The 23,544-nt window shown below is 44.3% G+C and overlaps 1 protein-coding gene across 2 annotated transcripts in view; it reads right to left on the bottom strand.

Annotated features, from left to right (window-relative positions):
- Window positions 1-16,300, bottom strand: part of LOC134756488 (uncharacterized) — a 208,300-nt gene extending 192,000 nt beyond the window's left edge. For both annotated transcript variants that reach the window (XR_010129227.1, XM_063693697.1), the window contains exons 1-2: window positions 15,750-16,300; window positions 6,103-6,298 (exon numbers count right to left, since the gene is read on the bottom strand). Coding sequence is in view for 1 of the 2 variants with exons in the window: in XM_063693697.1 (XP_063549767.1) it covers window positions 6,103-6,298; window positions 15,750-15,776 (223 nt within the window). In the remaining variant the exon portion in view is untranslated. The remainder of the gene's footprint in view (window positions 1-6,102; window positions 6,299-15,749) is intronic.
- Between the last annotated feature and the right edge of the window lie 7,244 nt (window positions 16,301-23,544).

Here is a 23,544-nt window from a genome sequence, read left to right as displayed (position 1 = left end):
ATCCCGCACTTTTAGCTCCTTCCCATCATCATTTAAAGTACTCAAACTTCTTCTGTTTTAAAAACCTCTCCCTAAACTCAGGGAGAGGTCTCCTGCACACCCATTGAGCCATCTGCTCTCCCTGGTGCCTTCTCCACAGCAGCCAGAGCCATGTCTCTAATCCATGAATCTCATCAGGTTACTCCCCCAATGCATTAGTATTGGAAGCGATGGTGCGGATTAGAACAGTGTTAAGGCACGGTGTGGATTTTATTACATTAGTATTGGAAGCGATGGTGTGGACTAGATCAGTGATAGGCCACGGTGTGCATATTATTACATTAGTATTGGAAGCAATGGTGCGGATTAGATCAGTGTTAGGGCATGGTGTGGATATTATTACATTAGTACTGGAGGCGATGGTGTGGATTAGATCAGTGTTAGGGCATGCTCTGGATATTATTACATTAGTATTGGAAGCGACGGTGTGGATTAGATCAGTGATAGGCCATGGTGTGGATATTATTACATTACTATTGGAAGCGATGGTGTGGATTAGATCAGTGTTAGGGCATGGTGTGGATATTATTACATTAGTACTGGAAGGGATGGTGTGGATTAGATCAGTGTTAAGGCATCGTGTGGATATTACTACATTAGTATTGGAGGCGATGGTGTGGACTAGATCAGTGATAGGGCATGGTGTGGATATTATTACATTAGTATTGGAAGTGATGGTGTGGATTAGATCAGTGTTAAGGCATGGTTTGGATATTATTACATTAGTACTGGAGGCGACGGTGTGGATTAGATCACTGATAGGGCATGGTGTGGATATTACATTAGTATTGGAAGTGATGGTGTGGATTAGATCAGTGATAGGGCATGGTGCGGATATTATTACATTAGTATTGGAAGCGATGGTGCAGATTAGATCAGTGATAGGGCATGGTGTGGATATTATTACATTAGTAGTGGAAGCGATGGTGTGGACTAGATCAGTGATAGGGCATGGAGTGGATATTATTACATTGGTATTGGAGGCGATGGTGTGGATTAGATCAGTGACAGGGCATGGTGTGGATATTATTACACTAGTATTGGAAGCGATGGTGTGGATTAGATCACAGTTAAGGCATGGTGTGGATATTATTACATTAGTACTGGAGGTGATGGTGTGGACTAGATCAGTGACAGGGCATGGTGTGGATATTATTACACTAGTATTGGAAGCGATGGTGTGGATTAGATCACTGTTAAGGCATGGTGTGGATAATATTATATTAGTACTGGAGGCGATGGTGTGGACTAGATCAGTGATAGGGCATGGTGTGGATATTATTACATCAATATTGCAACCGTTGTTGTGGATCAGAACAGTGTTAGGCCATGATGTGGATAGTATTACATTATTATTGGAAGCGATGGTGTGGATTGGACCAGTGATAGGGCATGGTGTGGATATTATTTCATTAGTACTGGAGGCGACGGTGTGGATTAGATCACTGATAGGGCATGGTGTGGATATTACTACATTAGTATTGGAAGTGATGGTGTGGATTAGATCAGTGTTAAGGCATGGTGCGGATATTATTACATTAGTACTGGAAGCGATGGTGTGGATTACATCAGTGGTAGGGCATGGTATGGATATTATTTCATTAGTATTGGAAGCGATGTTGTGGATTAGATCAGTGACAGGGCATGGTGTGGATATTATTACATTAGTATTGGAAGCGATGGTGTGGATTAGATCACAGTTAAGGCATGGTGTGGATATTATTACATTAGTACTGGAGGTGATGGTGTGGACTAGATCAGTGATAGGGCATGGTGTGGATATTATTACATTAGTATTGGAAGCGATGTTGTGGATTAGATCAGTGACAGGGCATGGTGTGGATATTATTACATTAGTATTGGAAGCGATGGTGTGGATTAGATCACAGTTAAGGCATGGTGTGGATATTATTACATTAGTACTGGAGGTGATGGTGTGGACTAGATCAGTGATAGGGCATGGTGTGGATATTATTACATTAATATTGAAAGCGTTGTTGTGGACTAGAACAGTGTTGGAGCATGGTGTGGACAGTATTACATTACTATTGGAAGCGATGGTGTGGACTAGATCAGTGATAGGGCATGGTGTGGATATTATTACATTAGTATTGGAAGCGATGGTGTGTACTACATCAGTGATAGGGCATGGTGTGGATATTATTACATTAGTATTGGCAGTGATGGTGTGGATTAGGTCAGTGATAGGGCATGGTGGGGATATTATTACATTACTATTGGAAGCGATGGTGTGGACTAGATCAGTGATAGGGCATGGTGTGGATATTACTACATTAGTACTGGAAGCGATGGTGTGGATTAGATCAGTGATAGGGCATGGTGTGGATATTATTACATTAGTATTGGAAGCGATGGTGTGGATTAGATCAGTGATAGGGCATGGTGTGGATATTATTACATTAGTATTGGAAGCGATGGTGTGGATTAGATCAGTGATAGGGCATGGTGTGGATATTGCTACATCAGTATTGGAAGCGATGGTGTGGACTAGATCAGTGATAGGGCATGGTGTGGATATTATTACATTAGTATTGGAAGCGATGGTGTGTACTACATCAGTGATAGGGCATGGTGTGGATATTATTACATTAGTATTGGCAGTGATGGTGTGGATTAGGTCAGTGATAGGGCATGGTGGGGATATTATTACATTACTATTGGAAGCGATGGTGTGTACTAGATCAGTGATAGGGCATGGTGTGGATATTACTACATTAGTACTGGAAGCGATGGTGTGGATTAGATCAGTGATAGGGCATGGTGTGGATATTATTACATTAGTATTGGAAGCGATGGTGTGGATTAGATCAGTGATAGGGCATGGTGTGGATATTATTACATTAGTATTGGAAGCGATGGTGTGGATTAGATCAGTGATAGGGCATGGTGTGGATATTGCTACATCAGTATTGGAAGCGATGGTGTGGATTAGATCGGTGATAGGGCATGGTGTGGATATTGTTACATCAGTATTGGAAGCGATGGTGTGGATTAGATCAGTGATAGTGCATGCTGTGGATATCACTACATTAGTATTGGAAGCGATGGTGTGGACTAGATCAGTGACAGGCATGGTTTGGATATTACTACATTAGTATTGGAAGCAATGGTGTGGATTAGATCATCGATAGGGCATGGTGTAGATATTACTACATTGTTATTGGAAGCGATGGTGTGGATTAGATCAGTGATAGGGCATGGTGTGGATATCACTACATTAGTATTGGAAGCGATGGTGTGGACTAGATCAGTGATAAGGCATGGTGTGGATATTACTACATTAGTATTGGTAGTGATGCTGTGGACTAGATCAGTGATAGGGCATGGTGTGCATATTATTACATTAGTATGGGAAGCGATGGTGTGGACTAGATCACTGATAGGGCATGCTGTGGATATTATTACATTAGTATTTGTGGCGATGGTCTGGACTAGATCAGTGATAGGGCATGGTGTAGATATTATGACATTACTACTGGAAGCGATGGTGTGGATTAGATCAGTGATAGGGCATGGTGTGGATATTATTACATTAGTATTGGAATCGATGGTGTGGATTAGATCAGTGATAGGGCATGGTGTGGATATTATTGCACTAGTATTGGAAGCGACGGTGTGGATTAGATCATCGACAGGGCATGGTGTGGATATTACTTCATTAGCATTGGAAGCGATTCTGTGGATTAGATCAGTGACAGGGCATGGTGGGGATATTACTACATTAGTATTGGAAGCGATGGTGTGGATTAGATCAGTAATAGGGCATGGTGTGGTATTAATACATTAGTATTGGAAGCGATGGTGTGGACTAGATCAGTGATAGGACATGGTGTGGATATTATTACATTAGTATTGGCAGTGATGGTGTGGATTAAATCAGTGATAGGGCATGGTGAGGATATTATTACATTAGTATTGGAAGCGATGTTGTGGACTAGATCAGTGATAGGGCATGGTGTGGATATTACTACATTAGTATTGGAAGAGATGGTGTGGACTAGATCAGTGATAGGGCGTGGTGTGGATATTATTACATTAGTATTGGAAGCGACGGTGTGGACTAGATCTGTGATAGGGCATGGTGTGGATATTATTACATTAGTATTGGGAGCGATGGTGTGGAGTAGATCAGTGATAGGGCATGGGGCGGATATTACTACATTAGTATTGGAAGCGATGGTGTGGATTAGATCAGTGATAGGGCATGGGGCGGATATTACTACATTAGTATTGGAAGCGATGGTGTGGACTAGATCCGTGATAGGGCTAGGTGTCAATATTATTACATTAGTATTGGAAGCGATGGTGTGGATCAGGTCAGTGATAGGGCATGGTGTGGATATTGCTACATCAGTATTGGAAGCGATGGTATGGATTACATCAGTGATAGGGCACGGTGTGGATAATATTACATTAGTATTGGAAGCGATGGTGTGCATTAGATCAGTGATAGGGCATGGTGTGGATATCACTACATTAGTATTGGAAGCGATGGTGTGGACTAGATCAGTGATAGGGCATGGTGTGGATATCATTACATTAGTATTGGAAGCGATGGTGTGGACTAGATCAGTGATAGGGCATGGTGTGGATATCATTACATTAGTATTGGAAGCGATGGTGTGGACTAGATCAGTGTTAGGGCATAGTGTGGATATTATTACATTAGTATTGGAAGCGATGGTGTGGATTAGGTCAGTGATAGGGCATGGTGTGGATATTACTACATTAGTATTGGAAGCGATGGTGTGGATTAGATCAGTGATAGGGCATGGTGTGGATATTACTACATTAGTATTGGAAGCGATGGTGTGGATTAGATCAGTGATAGGGCATGGTGTGGATATTATTACATTAGTATTGGAACCGATGGTGTGGATTAGATCAGTGATAGGGCATGGTGTGGATATTGCTACATCAGTATTGGAGGCGATGGTGTGGATTAGATCAGTGATAGGGCATGGTGTGGATATTATTACATTAGTATTGGAAGCGATGGTGTGGACTAGCTCAGTGACAGGGCATGGTGTGGATATTATTACATTAGTATTGGAAGTGATGGTGTGGATTAGATCAGTGATAGGGCATGTTGTGCATATTATTACATTAGTATTGGAAGCGATGGTGTGGACTAGATCAGTGATAGGGCATGGTGTGCATATTATTACATTAGTATTGGAAGCGATGGTGTGGACTAGATCAGTGATAGGGCATGGTGTGGATATTATTACATTATTATTGGAAGTGATGGTGTGGATTAGATCAGCGATAGGGCATGGTGTGGATATTATTACATTAGTATTGGGAGTGATGGTGTGGATTAGATCAATGATAGGCCAAGGTGGGGATATTATTCCATTAGTATTGGAAGTGATGGTGTGGATTAGATTGGCGTTAAGGCATGGTGTCGATATTACTACATTAGTATTGGAAGCGATGGTGTGGATTAGATCAGTTATAGGGCATGGTGGGGATATTACTACATTAGTATTGGAAGCGATAGGGTGGATTAGATCAGTGATAGGGCATGGTGTGGATATTACTACATTAGTATTGGAAGCGATGGTGTGGATTAGATCAGTGATAGGGCATGGTGTGGATATTACTACATTAGTATTGGAAGCGATGGTGTGGATTAGATCAGTGTTAGGGCATGGTGTGGATATTATTACATTAGTATTGGAAGCGATGGTGTGGACTAGATCAGTGATAGGGCATGGTGTGGATATTATTACATTAGTATTTGAAGCGATGGTGTGGATTACATCAGTGTTAGGGCATGGTGTGGATATTATATGGGTGTTAGGGCACGGTGTGGATATCATAGTAATGTAGGGCACAGTGTGATTATTATATTAGAGGCCACTGTAAGAATATATATTAGCAGCCACTGTGTCTTGGACGTTGACAATGATACTAGGGTGTACTCCAAACAGTGCGATTTGTGGGTTTTCTTTTTCTAGATGAAGTTCTTCCTCTGCAGAGTACTCTAAATACTCACTCCTTGGCACTCAGGGCCGTGGACAGGAGCTTTTTACTCACCAATGAAGAACACCAAGTTAACACGACCCTCGTGCTGCCCTGAGGAAGTTGAAGCTCCTCGCTGCTTCTGGCACCTCCGCGGGAAGTTCGTTGGGGCGGGATCGCGCGCCCTCTGGTGGCTCCGTGGTTCAGCACAGACGCTCTTGCTCACAGTTTCTCGGCGGATGTGCGCCCCCTCCTGGCTGTCCTGAAATACCTATAAAATTCAATATTCCGTTTATTCAGTGTCATAATTTTGGAAATTCAAACCGAAATAAAGGCCACTACATCCATACCCTTCCCATAAATGGTGATGGAAGAATTATTTGGAAGCCAAATGGAATGAAGTGACTCTATACACAAATTAAAACACAAAAACCTACTCAAAATTGTCCAGAGACTACAACTTCAAATGCAAAACTATAATCTAAAAGAAAACCTAAGAGACATTGGATCTGGTGTTGAGTTTTAACACACAGCATCAAGTGCCAATTCGTGAAAATACTGAGAACAGACTTTATAAAGCTAAATTTTCTACTATGAAAAACCCTATTCAGAGAACAAAAAGACAAGACACACTGTGAGAAGATATTTAGAAAATACAAACGTGATTTTAAAAACTGTATTGAAGATACACAAAGAACTCTTCAAACGAACACTAAGAAAACTAAAAACCCAAATAAAACTGGGTAAATATCTGAACAGACATCCAGCCAAATAAAATGTATAGATAGCAGGCCAGGTGTGGTGGCTCATGCCTATAACCCCAGCACTTTGGGAGGCTGAGGCGGGTGAGTCACCTGAGGTCAGGAATTTGAGATCAGCCTGGCCAACATAGTGATACCCCCTCTCTACTAAAAATACAAAAAAATTAGCCACGCATGGTGGTGGGTGCCTGTAATCCCAGCTACTTGGGAGGCTGATGCAAGAGAATTGCTTGAACATCGGAGGTGGAGGTTGCAGTGACCCAAGATCACGCCACTGCACTCCAGCCTGAGTGACAGAACGAGACTCTATCTCAATAAAAAAAAAAAGAAAAAAGAAAAAAAAGAAAATATACAGATATCACATAATCACACAAAAGGATGCTCAATATATCTCATTAGGAGACTGCAAATTAAAATAATGCTGAGATATCACTGCACACCTAGTACAACTGTGGTACTCTTAAAAAAGCTCAACAGTAACAATTGGAGGTTGAAGAACAATAGGTACGGCCATTCATTACTGGCAGAATGCATGAATGGGTACAGCCACTTTGGGAAATAGTTTGACAGTTTTTCCCAAAGATAAACAAGTCTTACCTTACAATCCAACAAATGCACCCCTAAATTGTGTATGTTTAGACAGCTGCTTTGAAAAATTATGTTCAAACAAAAACTAGCATGTAATTATATACGAGCCACTCTACTCATAATGGCCAAAACTTGAAGTAATCAGAACGTTCTTCAATAGCTGAATGCATAATCAATTTGAAGTACAACCATGCAATGGAACACCATTCACCAACAGAAAGGAATGAACTGTCAATCCATGAAAACAAATGAATGAATCTTGCATCTATGTTGCTAAGTAAAGGGTGGCAGTATGAAGATGTTATACATTATATGACTCCATTCATATAACATTCTGGAAAAAGCACAACCAAAGAGATGATAGTCAGATCAGTGACTGTCTGGGGTGGGGATTTGAAGTATTCTGTATGCTGCTTCAGTAGTGGATATCTGACACTATGCATTTGATAAAACCCACAGAATTTTAATGCACAAAGAACAAACCACAATCTACACAAATTAAATGATTTAGGATGTGGAAGTATCTAAGGACAAAATACAGAGTGCAACCAAGAATCGAACTGTATTACCAATGTATGTTGCAAGTGGTGGGCCAAAGGTGCTGAGCTGGAAATGAGTAGAAGCCATAGACTAAAAACAAAACGTACTATATACACCAACAGTGGACTCTATTTTATAAAGTTATTTCCCATAGGGATAATAGTTAATTTTGAAACTACTATATCTGTAAAAAGAAAAATAACCATGATTTTCCTCTATACTATCAACACTCCACTTTTAACAGCAAATTGTGGGGGGGTGGGGGGTGTTTCCCATACCAACCAATATTCCAACTCTCTGGAAAACAATTGGGTATCCTGTAATTCAACTGTGACACTGATTACCTGGAGTTAGTATACACCCTACAAGTTAAGGGCTTAGTAACACCAGACTGTCCACAACCTCAGATGCCAATCACAAGTAGTGAATCCCCAGTTTACCCAAACTTCTATATGACTTGGCCAGAAACTAGGCATTCCTACACCCCCTCTTCAGGTTTGACAATTTGCTATGATGGCTTATGGAACTAGGAAATACTTACTTATGTTTACTAGTTATTATGGTCTCAATGTGTGTACACCCCCACCCCAAATTCCTATTTTGAAATGTAATCCCCAAAGGGATGGTATTCAGAGGTAACCGAGAGGTGATCGGATCATGAGAGTGCTGTCCTCATGAATGAAACCAGTGCCCTTATAAAAGCATCTAGGAGCCCATTTCCCCATTCTGCCATGTCACGACATGCTAGAAGGCACTATCTATGATAGATGAGCCCTCACTAGACATCAAATCTGTCAGCCTTGATCTGGAACTTTCCAAATTCCATATTTTAGGAATTTTTATGGAAGCTTCATCATGTAGACATGACGGATTATTAACTCAATTTCCAGTCCCTTCACACCCTCAAAGGATTGCATGTTAAGCTAAAAGTTACAACCTTCTTATCATGGCTTGGTCTTTCTGGTGACCATCCCCATCCTGAAACCATCCAGGAACCCACAGAGTGTCCTTATTAGAACAGAAGCCATTCCTATTATCCACGAGATTCCAAGAGATTTAGGAACTCTGCATCAGGAACCAGGGCCAAAGACCAAATATTAGAACACAAGATGCTCCTAGCACCCCTACTGTTCAGGAAATTATAATAGTTTTAGAAGCTCTGTACCAGGAACTGCAGACACAGACCAAACATATATTTCTTATTAAGTCCCAACCTGGAATCTTGATCAAGAATGAATTCATTGTTCCCAATGGTACAAGGGATGAAATAAATGGCAGATAGTAGGAGCCAGGTTCCTCACTATTACAGTGAGAAGTTACAGATAAAAAATAGGGAAGCCTAGAATGATCTCTGTCATAATGAGTCAGAATATATATATACAACATAAGTATAAACTCACATTTAGCTTAACATATACATAGATGGTTCCACATAGAAACCTTTATAATTAAGTGGGTACATATAAGTTAGAAGACACACATATATTTCTTTGCACTGTCAGCTGTAAGTGTCATGACGCAATGACCACATTTAGTGGCCAGATGTAAGTTGTTCATACCATTCTCTAACAAAAGAAATCAGGGCTATTAGAAGAAATAGCTGAAACTAGGACTGGGACAGAAAATATATGAGCCAGGGTACTTTTGAAGTAACAGAAATAAATTATAAAAAAAAACCATGAAATTACGTAAAAGGAGCCAGTGGAAAGAGCTACCAATGGCCACAGGTATGAACAAAGAGCAACAAAATACTGTACAATTAGATAACAACCAAAAGATTAAAGTAACTATCTGTGGACCCATACTGGTATAAATAAATGATTAAACAGATATGCAAATGGGCTGAATAGAAATCTCTTATACAGAAGAATTCCAAATACCTGATATAGACAGCCATCAAGGAGGTGGGGCTAACTCCCCACTCCTTTAAGTATGAGCTCTGCATGATGACTTCCTCCAAAAGCATACATACAATATAGACATGGGAAAAAAGTAACTTCACAGTGAAAAACCTGAAAACACTGCCTCAACCAAGTGATAAAAGTTAACATTAATGGTGATAACACATCTTGAGAGCATGAAGTGACTAGACTAGCGCTTGCAAACCAAAAATAAAATTCAAAGATCTTTCCCACAACCACCTCTCCACCAGGGGACACCAAAGTTAACCTGGAAGACTGGTTCAGGCTATGATGGGAAAGAGGTGGTCAGACATGCCTCATGATGCCCTCCTCCCTTTTGGAATTCAGGAAAAGCCAATCAGCATTTAACATCAACACAACCTTAAATCTGATAAGAAACATTTACAATCTATTCTCTCTGAAGCCTGCTACCTGCAAGCTTCATCTCCATGACAAAACCTTGGTCTCCATAACCCCTTATCATAGCCCAGACACTCCTTTCTATTGATAGTAAGTCTTTCAACAAACTGCCAATCAGAAAAATTTTAAATGTACCTATAACCTGGAAGCCCCACCCCACCCTAATCCATTGGGTTGTCCCACCTTTCTGGACCGAACCAATATATATCTTAAATACACTTGATTGATGTCTCCTATCTCCCTAAAATGTATAGAACCAACCTGCACCCCAAAGACCTTGGGCACATGTTCTCAGGGTCTCCTGAGGGCTGTGTCAAGGGCCATGGTCACTCATATTTGGCTCAGAATACATCTCTTCAAATATTTTACAGTCTTTGACTCTTTTTGTGGACACACTACACATCTGCTCTGCTTCCCGCAAACCCCTAAACCCAGGCTGATTATGAGAAAAACCCCAAGTAAACCACAATGGAGGACATTCTACACAATACCTGACCAATCCTCCTAACACTGTTCCAGGTCCTCAGAAGTAAAGTCTGAGAGACTGTCACAGCCAAGAAGAGCCTGACATGATGACTAAATGTCCTATGGGATCCTAGATAGGATCCTGGGAGAGAAAAAGGCAGAACTAAGGGAAACCAAATAAGATGTGAGCTTATTTAATAATATAGTAATACCCAGTCATTAAGTATGACAAGAAATGATGTAAGATGTTGGTCAGGAGTGGTGGCTCATGTCTGTAATCCCAGCACTTTGGGAGGCTGAGGCGGGCGGATCACCTGAGATCAGGAGTTCAAGACCAGCCTGGCCAACGTGGTGAAACCTCATCTCTACTAAAAATACAAAAATTAGCCGGGCATGATGGCAGGCGCCTGTAATACCAGCTACTCAGGAGGCTGAGGCAGGAGAATCGCTTGAACCTGGGAGGCGGAGGTTGCAGTGAGCCGAGATCACGCCACTGCACTCCAGCCTGGTTGAGACTCTGTCTGGAAAAAAAAAAAAAAAAAAAAAAAAAGATGTTAAACCTATCTGATACATGTTGATATGTTAAAAAGAGGGGAAACTAGGTTGCGTCTACATGGGAAATCTGCATTTTCTTCCCAATTTCTGTATGAATCTAAAACTAATTTAAAATAAAACCTCTATTTAAAAATTGTAATTTTTTCAGATATCTGCTAAATTATTTGTACTAAAAATTAGTAATTGACAGTAACTACTCCTACTTTTAAAAATAAGAGCATTCATGATACTGCAAAGTAAATTATACAGACTAATATATACTTTCAAAGAAATGCCCCTTTTACATGTTTTATGTTATGATAACATATATGTGTAAACATGGTCATATCATTTTTCTTATGGTGTAGTTCACTCTCTAAGAAAGCTGGTCATCTTAGAACCAGGGAAAAAAATTCACATTTTGGAGACTATTTCAATTTACGGCTGGACGTTTTCAAAGTATGACTTTGTGGGAAAAAAAAAAAAGTTCAAATTGATTCATTGTGACTGGATCACTTATTCTAATGAATGCTTGTCTTTATTTTGTTTCCCAGCATTCCTTTCAGCTATGATACAACAGAAGCAAATATTTGCCACTGGAAAAAATATTCAAAGACACTCTTAGGTTAATCTATAGCTGATGACAGTCAGTCTAGTCTATATAGCAAGCAGCTTCAAGATATGATTACTTAGCTAAGAGGGAAATGGGACGTGACTGCTGCCTCATTCCCACGCCTCTCTGGACCTGATAATTTAGAGGAAGCTCACATTCGCAAGATAAAAATTTTCTTTTCTTTCTCAGTATTAAATATGCTGTCACAATAGAAGAAAGCTTTACTGACTTCTTAAATGATGTGTTGAGACCGGAAACCTAAAATGATAGTTACTGAGAATACTGCTAATGCCCTAAGTTTTTAGTCACACCCTCACCTAGGTAGGAACCTAACCAAAAGGGGAGAACTGTTGAACAAATTACGGGAGGTCATTGTTTTGGTCACAACTCCCGCATTAGGCCACACTGAGCAGGCAAAACCAGAATGGAGACACTCACGCTGAATGACACACAACAAAGCTGAAACTTTAAGGAAGTAGATAGATCCCAAAAGAGCTCCCTTTTTCCCTGAAGAGATTCCAGTCTACCTGAGTCAGCATAAAGAAGTCCCCTCTGCTTTAATTCTTACCAAAACAAGTAACTTGAAGTAATCTGATATTAACAAATCAGTTGTTATTTTCTATTGCTCTATTTCCGCCTTACACAACACAGTGTTCTGCTATTGCCCAGAGGGCACTGAGACCAAATAAAACTTGAAAATGCCACACTGAAAGCAAATAAGTCCTAATAACTCAATTTACAACGATAACAAAGAGTGACACCAATGCCCAAAGTTTTGATCAATATCTCAAAATTGAGAGGCTGACCAAAAGGGAGGAATTCTTACATCAAACAACATTTGGGCTTTAGAAGCCTCCCAAGGAGTCCTTGTAAAGAGTCGCGGCCGGGCGCCGTGGCTCACGCCTGTAATCCCGGCACTTTGGGAGCCGAGACGGGTGGATCATGAGGTCAGGAAATCGAGACCATCATGGCTTACAAGGTGAAACCCAGTCTCTACTAAAAAAAAATACAAAAAAATTAGCCGGACTTGGTGGCGGCAGCCTGCAGTCCCAGCTACTCGGGAGGCCGGGACAGGAGAATGGCATGAACCCGGGAGGCGGAGCTTGCTGTGAGCTGAGATCGCGCCACTGCACTCCAGCCTGGGCGACAGAGCGAGACTCAGCCTCAAAAAAGAAAAAAGAAGAAGAAGAAGAAGAATCGCAACCTAATTTAGTATAGAAACAAACTGAAAATCTGACTTGGGAATGTATCATGGTAACAAACAGCGGCGGTTCAGCCAATCACATCAGCCGAGTGTCAGTCAATGGCCGGCAGCCAGCTGTTCAAAACAAGATCCAAGAAGGCAAATCCGGGCTGTAACCAGGTCTGTAACCAATCCAGCCACCTCTATACCTCACTTCTGTTTTCTGTATGTCACTTTTTTTCTCTGGCTATAAATATAACCCGCACATGTTGTGTGGCAGATCATTCTGAACCATTTTTGGTCTGGACTGCTGCCTGATTCTAGAACCACAAAAAAAAAGCCAGTTAAGATCTGCAAACCCACGTTTGTTGTAATTTTGTATTTTAACAGTTGTGCCCTACAAAAGACATTAAGCTGAAATTAATTAAAAATCATTTACAGTCATGATTAGGTCATAAAAAATTGTCAAACATAACAATTCTTCAAAAAAAGCTAAAAAGTATATTTTAAAAATACTGTTGATGGAAAAAAGAGTGCAAAGTAGATAGGAAAATTATGTACAAAACTAAAAACAGAGGAGAAATTAAAAGTCAAATAATTGCATCAAACTGGAAACCTAGAAAAAATGGGTGATTTCCTAGTAAAAATACACATTAACAAAATGGGCACTGAAATAAGGCAACTATGAATATACCAATTAGCATAGAAAAGCTAAGAAAGGTCCTTAAAGATCTCCCAGTGGAAAAAGGCCCCAGGACCATCTGGGTCCATAGCTTAGTGTAAGCTGACTTAACTAAATGTGATTTTACACTCGTGCATTGCATACATATGATGGTGGTCCCATGAGATAAAAATGGAGCTGAAAAATTCCTTCCTAGCCATCTTGTCATAAGCTCATGGCTCAACAAATTACTTTTTCTCTCTTCTGATACCATGAAAGGAAAATAAATCTCAGGACCTCCAAATCACTAAGCCAAGGGAAAAGTCAAGCTGGGAGCTATGTCAGGCAAACCTGCCCTCATTCTATTCCTAACTAAGATAGCTACAAAGATAAAAAGCTACATACCTCACTCACAATTTGCCCACAAAGAATTTCCTTTTGGACAAAGGACAGACAGCACTCAAAGTCATCCCTCACCTGAGACAGATGCATATCTGATTGCTTCCTCTGCCCTATTATTTATGTAAAAATGCAGATTCATTGAGCCAGACTAAATTGTGTATTCAGTGGAAGGCTGATGAAGGATTCAAAAGAACGCAACCTTTTGTCTCTAACCTACTTCTGACCTGGAAGCACCCCCACTTCCTGCTTCCAGTTGTCCCGCCTTACTGGGCCAAATGACTGTACATCTTACACGTCTCATGTATCCCTAAAATGTACAAAAGCAAGCTCTACCCTGGCCACCTTGGACACACATCGTCAGGACCTCCTGAGGCTGTGTCACGGGCGTGTCCTTAATCTTGGCAAAATAAGCTTTCTAAATTGACTGAGACCTGTCCCAGATATTCTGGGATCACAATCTACAATCACCATGGTGTTATGGTTGACTACAGCATTCAGTACAGAGACATGCTGTACAGGTTCGTAGCCTGGGAGCAATAGGCTATACTATGTAACTTAGGTGTGGAGTGGGCTACACCATCTAAGTTTTATAAGGACACTCTGCAGTGTTCACACAAAGATGAAATCACCTAAGGACACATTTCTCAGAAAGTATAACATCGTTACGAGATGCCTGAGTGTATTTTAAATGGTCAAAGCCTAGGAGAAAAAAAGAAACTTAACTCTTGTTATGGGTTAATAACAAAGCTTAAGAGAGTTAACATATTTCATCTAATCTAAGATGCCAATGATTAAAAGACATTATTTTATGCACCATCACAAATAGGTTGCCAATTAAACTGACTTTCTGAATAACGCACAAATGTGAATTTACTTCTATTAATGCCAGGAAAGTAAAATGAAAAATAAATTATGGTTTTGACATGTTAAAGCAAATACGGCGGGGGTTAGCCTGAGGCCTTCCCTAAGCAAACAGAAACCGAACTTGGAGGCATGTGAACTGACTTAAAAAAATTCACAAACCAACCACAGTCAATGCCAAAAAGCCCAGCAGCCAGTTGGCTGTATGACTAGGGACGCTGAGGGAAGCATCCCCACCACAGGCGGTCGCCTAGCTGGAGCCACTGAGGAGCCTCACTTACGGGCCACCCTAAGAGCTCGAAGCCCCAAGCCGACTTCCGTTCTGGTGCTTCCTGCGTGATTCATGAACCATTCCTTTGCCGAAATAAACTCCGCTTAAATTTATTTTACCTAAAATCCTGTTAACAGACAAAGTCCAGTATTTACACTTAAAATACGGTTGTGAAAACTCACATCTACATCTGGTCTTCAATATTTTTCAAGTACTTTAACACTCTAAGAAAAACGAGCCACTGGAACGCAAATAAAAGCAAGTCGTGGGGTGCGCGTCTCCCTGGGGCTCTCCATGTTGCCCTCAGGGTTTCTCCCTTCTCTGTCCCGGATCCACCCCAAACAAACCCAAATTGGTCAAAAATTTTAAAACGAAACAACTCAGGTATGCTGTAATAATGAGTAACAAAGCCACTTAATGATGGGCCACTTTGTAAAATAAAATAAATACAACTTGAGAAAGTGGAGCGCGAGGCAGCGCGGCCTCCTCAGCACTGAGCCGGGACGGAAAGCTTTTCCTCACCTTTCCTCGGGCAGCCTCGGGGACCATGAAGCCACAGCTTCCCCAGTCGTTCCTGAGGAGCTGAGGAGAAGGAGGCTGGGTGGTCCCTGGCCACGGTCCCCAGGTGTTCCTATAGAGCCAGCGGCGTCTCCCGAGTGGGTCCTGAGGAGGAGGAGGCTGGGTCCTCTCAGGTGTCCCTGTAGGGATGACGGCGCCTCCTGCGTAGGTCCTGAGGAGGCGGCTCGGCTCCGCCCCCTGGAGCCGCCGGGCTTCTGTGCCGGAACCCGGGCGCCTCTCGAGGTTCTGTGAGGCGGCATCGCGCCCCCTGACGGCCGTCGCAGGCGGTGCAGGATGCTCAGGTGCTCGCGGTTGAGCTGTGGCCTCGCCCCTCCGGTGGATCTCCGAAGTTCACTGTTCTGACAATTACACGCCATGACTTTTGAAAAACCAGCTGAGGCCGGGCGCGGTGGCTCACGCCTGTAATCCCAGCACTTTGGGAGGCCGAGGCGGGCGGATCGCGAGGTCAGGAGATCGAGACCATCCTGGCTAACACGGTGAAACCCCGTCTCTACAAAAAAAAAAAACCAAAAAAAAATTAGCCGGGAGTGGTGGAGGGCGCCTATAGTTCCAGCTACTCGGGAGGCTGAGGCAGGAGAATCGCTTGAACCCGGGAGGGGGAGGTTTCGGGGAGCCTCCTCTAAACAGAAAAGACTGACCCCCAGTCAGTGTTTTATTTTCCCTGATGACCGCAGGCCATGAACTTATGGAACAATAAGGTAATTAGGCTCTTGGACCCAGGGAAGTAGCTCCATGCCACCTGCCCTCATTCGCTGAGCATTTTGGTTTCTCGGATCTGCTACTCAGTTTCCAGTCTCTTCCTCCCTGCCAATGCTGCCAGCGTGCCTCTTCTGCAAGCAGCAACTGCCTTCCACCTTCCATTCTCTACTCTTTAGCCATCATCTGGCTGGACTTTTCAGAATGGACTGCAAAGGAGAATAAACTGGCTGAGTCTGAGGGTGCACTCACGTGCAAAGTTGCAAGCTTTAATGTACCCATCTTGGCAGATTTTGGCTCCTTAGAGTTCTTTCTCATTTGGGGATCTCATGTGCCCTCTGATGAGGTGGGCTCACTGACTGTCTGCGCTGGTGGCATCTGGCAGCACCTTGTCACGTGCACCTAGGTAAGAACCTGGCTGCACCTGATGCTTAGCCAAACGGGGAACCCACAGTTCTGTGTATCAGGTGATGTTTAATCTCTGGAGGTTAATGAACGTGAGGGAGAGATACTGTCTGGGACTCTCCACATACTGCGTCTGAGTCACTGAAGGAAAAGAATGTGGGGTCTGTTTGCTGGGACTGGACACCTCCATAATCACATGCTCCATGAAATGCAGGCAGGCAGATCTCGCTTTCTACCTCTGGGATGGGAGTGTGCAGTTTCAGAATGAGACTAGCCCACACAACTGACTCTTTATTTGGGAAAGAGAAATGAAATCAGATGCAGCAATTTAATATCCACTAAGATGATATCTTAATCACAAACACTCTTCTGGTTTTTAGAAATGTGAATGTTATTTACACTAAGTTAAAAAACCTGAATATCCAACAGCATGACACCGACTAAAGAAATACTGGTGCACTCTGGAATCTTGCACACCACTTATTGGCATGGGAACAATGGGAACACGCCTATGCAAAGATGTGCATGGAAATTAGAAGAATGCAACACTGTAGAACAGATGTGACTAGGTGCATGATCAAGAGCACACAAGACCAAGCCTGCCTCTGCACACACAAGACCGCGCCTGAGTCTGCACCACGTGACGGGACCATTGTGGAGCAAGCCGGGGAGATTTTGATGTAGGCAGCAGAGGCGTCACTTAGGGACCAGACTTCCGTGGGAAACCACCATCTCCTTCCAATCCAGATGCACTTCGTGGAAAACGCGAGCAGATGAAGGTCATGTAGGAGACGAAAGAACCCACTCCCCAAGCCCATAGGCCTTTGTCCTCCACCCATGGACAGAAGCATCTTGTTAGATGAGGGCCGCCCGCAGCCAGGGCCGGCAGAGAACCTGCCACGGAGCAGGTGTCCATAAAGAACTGCTGACTGTCACTGTCCCTACTTGGGGGCCACTGGGGGATCTGATGCATCTCACTACCCTTTGTAAAGGAATTATTGAAAATGTCAGCCCTCTAACAAGGCATAGGTTGATTAGTTACAGGATTTAACATTTCTATTTTAAAAGGCAGCATTGAAGAATGTCTTTACAAAGGCTGTACAAAACCTGCCATATTCTTTGTCACACAGATTGACTCATGTGCAATGTAGCCATTTGATGAAACACTGGCATTTACCAGATGTAAACTTATTAGCAGACGACAACTAGAAATAATGTGCTGGATGTGCCCGTTTATTTATATGAATATAACCATCTCTCTAGATGCATCAAAAGATACACAATATGAGACACAATTTATTTCTACAAGCTTATGATCAGGTGGTCAGGACAGGGAAAGAAGAGGAAAAAACTTTAAATCATGGACCTTTATTCTTAGACACCTTTATCCTACATACACAAGGGACATGCACGGTTGAAATAACGGAAACAAGATGGATAAAAGTGAAAGTAACTTAAACTGCTTTACCCAGGAATGCCCAATTCAGGTGCTGCAGAGAAGAGCATGAGAACCGGGTGTCTTCAGGACACGTGTGCATCTGGGAGCAGAGTGGGCGTTCATCAGCAGGGAGGAGCAAGGCCTGGGTTGGGGGACACTGGGGCTGCTGGAGACACTGTGGAGACCCTGCACAGTGTTTGAGGAGCTGGTGCTGCCTCCTGCCTTTCCCCACATGGGGTCCTGCAGCTCATCCCACACAGCCTCAGATTCCCTCTACAGAACCTGCCCACAGATGTCTTCCGAGGCCGGCAATACTGGGAGGCCTGTGGCCCAGACCCAGGAGGAACCAGCTGAGAGGCTCCGTGGAGGTATCGCTGATGGTGTAACCAGAATGAAAATGCCCACTTCTGTTCTGCTCCCTGAGAACAACTGTCAAGCCAGCATGAGTTTCCAGTTGGAACTTTTCCTTTTCTCCCCATGTTTGTCGCTGTTTTAATGGACATTGCCTGGCTATTAAATCCCCCGATGAACTCACTTTGAAAATTATCTATTGCACTGGGCACCCTTTCAGGAATCACTGAGTGTTAATTTTCTCAGTCTGAGTGATAATTTATGAGTCAAACAAGGACAGATCTGAAGCCAGAGGCTGCTCCTGTTGGGAAATCCCTGAGGATGATGTTCCGGGGAAGCCTCCAGACTTGGGAGTCCCGTGGAACTGAGCCAGCCCAGGTCATGAAGGGAGCTGGTGCCAGACACTGACTGGGGACCTGCTGGCCTCTGGGCAGACCGCTCTGTCCCTGCACTTGGCCTGCCAGGTATCCCTGTGCAGTCAATACCAAGTCCTGTGCTCAGAAGGGCCTCAGAGCAGTTTAAGGTTCTGCTGCCGCCCCTGGAAGCTCATGATTTTGAACCACAACAAGAAAAAAAGAACCCACGTTTTCCACTCGGCCCCACACATTATGTGGCCTGCGCAGCTGTCAGGCTGTGGCCACAGTGCTGGCATCTCTCACACAATGAAGGCTGCTGGAGTCCTGGCTGACTTAGTTTTGACTCTTTTGTGAGGCCCACATCTAAACTAAACACTCACGTGCCCCCAAGCTGACTCCCCACACTCTAAAGCATGAATCTGCCCCTTCAGCTGGGAGAGGGTCCTCGTGTCATCTGGGTTTTTGGAGAGAAGGTCAAGGGAGCCTGGGTTCTAGTTCTTCAGTAATCAAGAGTAAGGGTCTTACCTGTTCACAGGTCCCTGTGGCTGCTTTACAGAAAGCAGGAAGTGGCCACTTCAGCCACACGGCTGCATTTCCAGCTCAGTCCAGGCAGAGCTGCACCCTGCCTTGCACCTCTGCAGATCCTGAGGGGAGTCCTTAACTGAGCCAGGGCGAGTCCTGGGGGCACTCTGCCCCTGTGGACACTGCCCCTGGGCAGGCCCTGAATCTCCTCTGCTCCCACACTCTAGAGTTCAACAGGTCTCAGGGGCTCTGCCTGAGGACTGCCCTTCAACCAGGTATTCGTAATTGCCCCAAGACCCAGGCTTGCTGAGTCACTCAGTTACTTGAATGCCTTTTTCACAAAGGGATGACTGTGCTGCTCCGTCTTCCTTCTTTTTTGTTTGCGAGGCCACAGGGAAATCTGGATCCTCTGGTGAAAAAGCAAATCCAGTTTCTTCTTCCTCTTCTTCTTCTTCTTCTTCTTCTTCTTCTTCTTCTTCTTCTTCTTCTTCTTCTTCTTCTTCTTCCTCTTCTTCTTCTTCTTCTGCTGCTGCTGCTGCTGCTGCTGCTGCTGCTGCTGCTGCTGCTGCTGCTGCTGCTGCTGCCGGTTCTTGTAAATGTCCTCACTTGGTTTCTGGGCAGCAACTTCCTTGACTTGCCTGGGGAGCAGATCTGAGCTGCATTTACCAGGCCATGCCCAGGGGAAGTGATCAGTGTGGGACCGTGAAGCTGGATTTCCCCAGGAGCTCCCTCCAAGCTTCTGGGATGATGATAAGACTCGGGATGAACCAAGGATCTCGAACCATGGGACAATGTGAAGTCTAGACCCAGTGGAGGAAGAGAAAGGCTACGGGAAGGGCAGGCTTCACGTTACTGAGCATCCGCTACCTGCCACACACTTTCACATGGCCTTATTCTGTGTGTTTCTCACAGCGCCCTTGAGAGATAGAGACTACGATCACATCTTTTACATAAAAGAAAACCACCATCCAGGGAGGCGAAGTCCCTTGCTCACAGACTGTCATGTGGGAAGCTCTCTGGATGCAATGATGTCCTCCAGTTGCAGTACCAGGCAAGCTGTCCCAGAGTTCATGGAGCGGAAAGGCTCGAGAAGCAACTGAGGATGCTCGAATCACAGGTTTATAAAATCCATTCGTAAAACACAGCAAGAAGCTGAGGGAAGGAGATGGGAGGGCCGTATGACCTGATTCCTGTGCTGTCAACATTCATCGGTTCTCTTCTTTCTCTGCTAGTCAACCTCACCCACTCAGGTGTGACCACGAGGACCAGAGCCGAGGTCTGGGCAAGAGTGCTCACAGCTGAAGGGCTTATGACACACACCGGCTCCACGGGACAGACATGGGACAAGTGTGCCTGATCATGGTGGAGTTGCCAAGAAGCAGCTGTTGCACTGCCATGGGTTCTACGTGTTTCTTGGGCAGAGGACGCATGGGACCAGAATGGGCACCAGGAATGGTGGAGAACAAAGGCCCCATGGTTCTGCATGTTTAGGTGTCTCTTGTATAAAGGCACATTGTGAATTGAACATTTAGTGCCCAGGAGCCTCATGCATATTAAGTATCTCTTGGCCCTTGTGTCTCTTCCTTCCCACATGTAACATACCTGTTCTCTGTAACTATCTATTCTGAACGTATCTAAAAACCATGTCTTGCCTGTGTTATACAAACCACATGCATACTGACGTTCTCTGATGTAGCTGAATGTTTCCTAAGGCCAGGGCACATTTCAGGGTCACATAGAGTGGAGAGAGGGACCAAAATAGCCTTGCTCTGTTTGACTCCCAGCCGAGATGTCTGCTGGGCAGCACTGCCTCTGTAGGCTGTAATGGGGGAAGGGAGCTCAGGGGAGCCTCTGGGGCTGGGCAGGCTACCAGAGGGTGTGGACATTTGGGTGGACCCTGATGGATGACTTGGGTTTCCTTGGGAGGAAGTGTCAGGAAGGGCATCTGGGGCTGAGAGCACTGTGTGAGCAACAGAAGGAAGGAAACTGTGGCTGGCTGGGAAGGGATGGTATGGGGGACAGGGTGAGACTTCTGGCCCTGGGTGCTCAGATGAAGACCTGGGGTTGCCTAGTGGCTGGAAACACACACCAGCTGTGGCAACTTGACCTCTGGGATGTGAGTGTGCAGGCAGCTGCTGAGAACGGCTGTGGATTTGGAGATGTGGCTACAGGGAATGGGCAATGGATTCATCTGGGAATTCTGCAGGCAGTGGCCCATAGAGGAAACAGCCTGGAAATGAGACTGCAGATACGTGCTAAAGAGGCTGGAGGAACAGTGACCCCAGTACAAGTTTATGGATCTTATCCACAATCTAAAGAAATGGAGGCCAAATGGCTTTTGAAATTCTAAGATACATGCAGAGGAAGAGTAATGCTTCATGGGAGAGCCAGACTCTTACTGGCAGTGACGCTACACGGTAGAGCTCTGTTCCTCCTGCCCATGTCTGTGGTTGGGGCTGGGGTAGTGCACAAACATGACGCTGATGAGGCCCAAGCATTGTTGGAAAAGAATTCAGCAGCTGCCACAAGAATCTTGAATCCGTGGGTGAAGACCTTGACTTTCTCTGGGACCAATGTGGTCAAGAACAAAGTAAAATCATGACAACAAACACCGTTCAGTTTTCTAAATATAAGCTATTTTAAATACTCTACATTTACCCTCAAAGACTGACATAACTTAGAATAACTTTTATAACAGCAAGGATGAGAACTAAAACTTAAATTGTAAATACAATTTTATTTATAAAAACAAAGTTAGCTTCAAATATTTTATGAACTAGTAGAATTTTAACCTTTTGTCACATTTCCCAGCAAAGTAAATAATTCTTTTTTTCACTTCTAGTCTGTCAGAAGAAAAGTCTTAGCTGAAATGGCCAGAAACTCTGAGGCACACTCCGGAGGCTGCTTCCGGGGCACCTCGGCACGGCCGCTTTTCCATCCTGGCCCTCACTTGATGCGGTCCAGCAGGGTTGAAATTGCTTGAAATGCTTGTTCCCAGTGCACTAAAGAAATAGCACTTGAATGTAAATTTAATTTCCTCAGCAAGGCCATTTTTATTTTTTTTTAATTTCTGCAGAAAGTGAACGTCCCCCAGGCGTCACTCATACTTTCCTGTAAAAAATAAAATAGCGGCACAGAAGCACTCCTATAAACTCACTGCCAGTGGGAAAAAAAGCCTCAGAATGCAGTAAAGCTATCTGGCTTTCATGCCAGATGAATCTGAGAATCAGGAAAACTGGGGTCAAAAACCACTTAATGGGAGACCAAGTTCCATGGAGCTCTTAGGAGACAGGGAGGAGGCCAGCCCAGGATTCCAGGCATCATCTGATTGCTGCCAAGCACGACTCCCAGACCCCAGATACCAGGCCACCCACAGGCCCCACAGAGTCCTGACGTCCTCCTGCGGACACCCTCTGAAGGAGGCACCCCTCTTCCCCCAGGGTCCTGACGTCCTCCTGCGGACACCCTCTGAAGGAGGCACCCGTGTTCCCCCAGGGTCCTGACGTCCTCCTGCGGACACCCTCTGAAGGAGGCACCCGTGTTCCCCCAGGGTCCTGACGTCCTCCTGCGGACACCCTCTGAAGGAGGCACCCGTGTTCCCCCAGGGTCCTGACGTCCTCCTGCGGACACCCTCTGAAGGAGGCACCCGTGTTCCCCCAGGGTCCTGACGTCCTCCTGCGGACACCCTCTGAAGGAGGCACCCCTCTTCCCCCAGGGTCCTGATGTCCTCCTGCGGACACCCTCTGAAGGAGGCACCCGTGTTCCCCCAGGGTCCTGACGTCCTCCTGCGGACACCCTCTGAAGGAGGCACCCGTCTTCCCCCAGGGTCCTGACATCCTCCTGCGGACACCCTCTGAAGGAGGCACCCGTCTTCCCCCAGGGGTGGAGTTGCTTGGACAGCACACATGCTGAGGCTGCATAGTGGTGCTGGAGACTGGATGGAATTACAAAACATCAAGTTGCCTTTGAG

Source organism: Gorilla gorilla, chromosome 9 (genome assembly GCF_029281585.2).
Source record: "Gorilla gorilla gorilla isolate KB3781 chromosome 9, NHGRI_mGorGor1-v2.1_pri, whole genome shotgun sequence".
In the NCBI taxonomy this organism is placed as follows: domain Eukaryota; kingdom Metazoa; phylum Chordata; class Mammalia; order Primates; family Hominidae; genus Gorilla; species Gorilla gorilla.
Note: the sequence above shows the minus strand (reverse complement) of the source record. Positions and strands in the feature narration are given on the sequence as shown.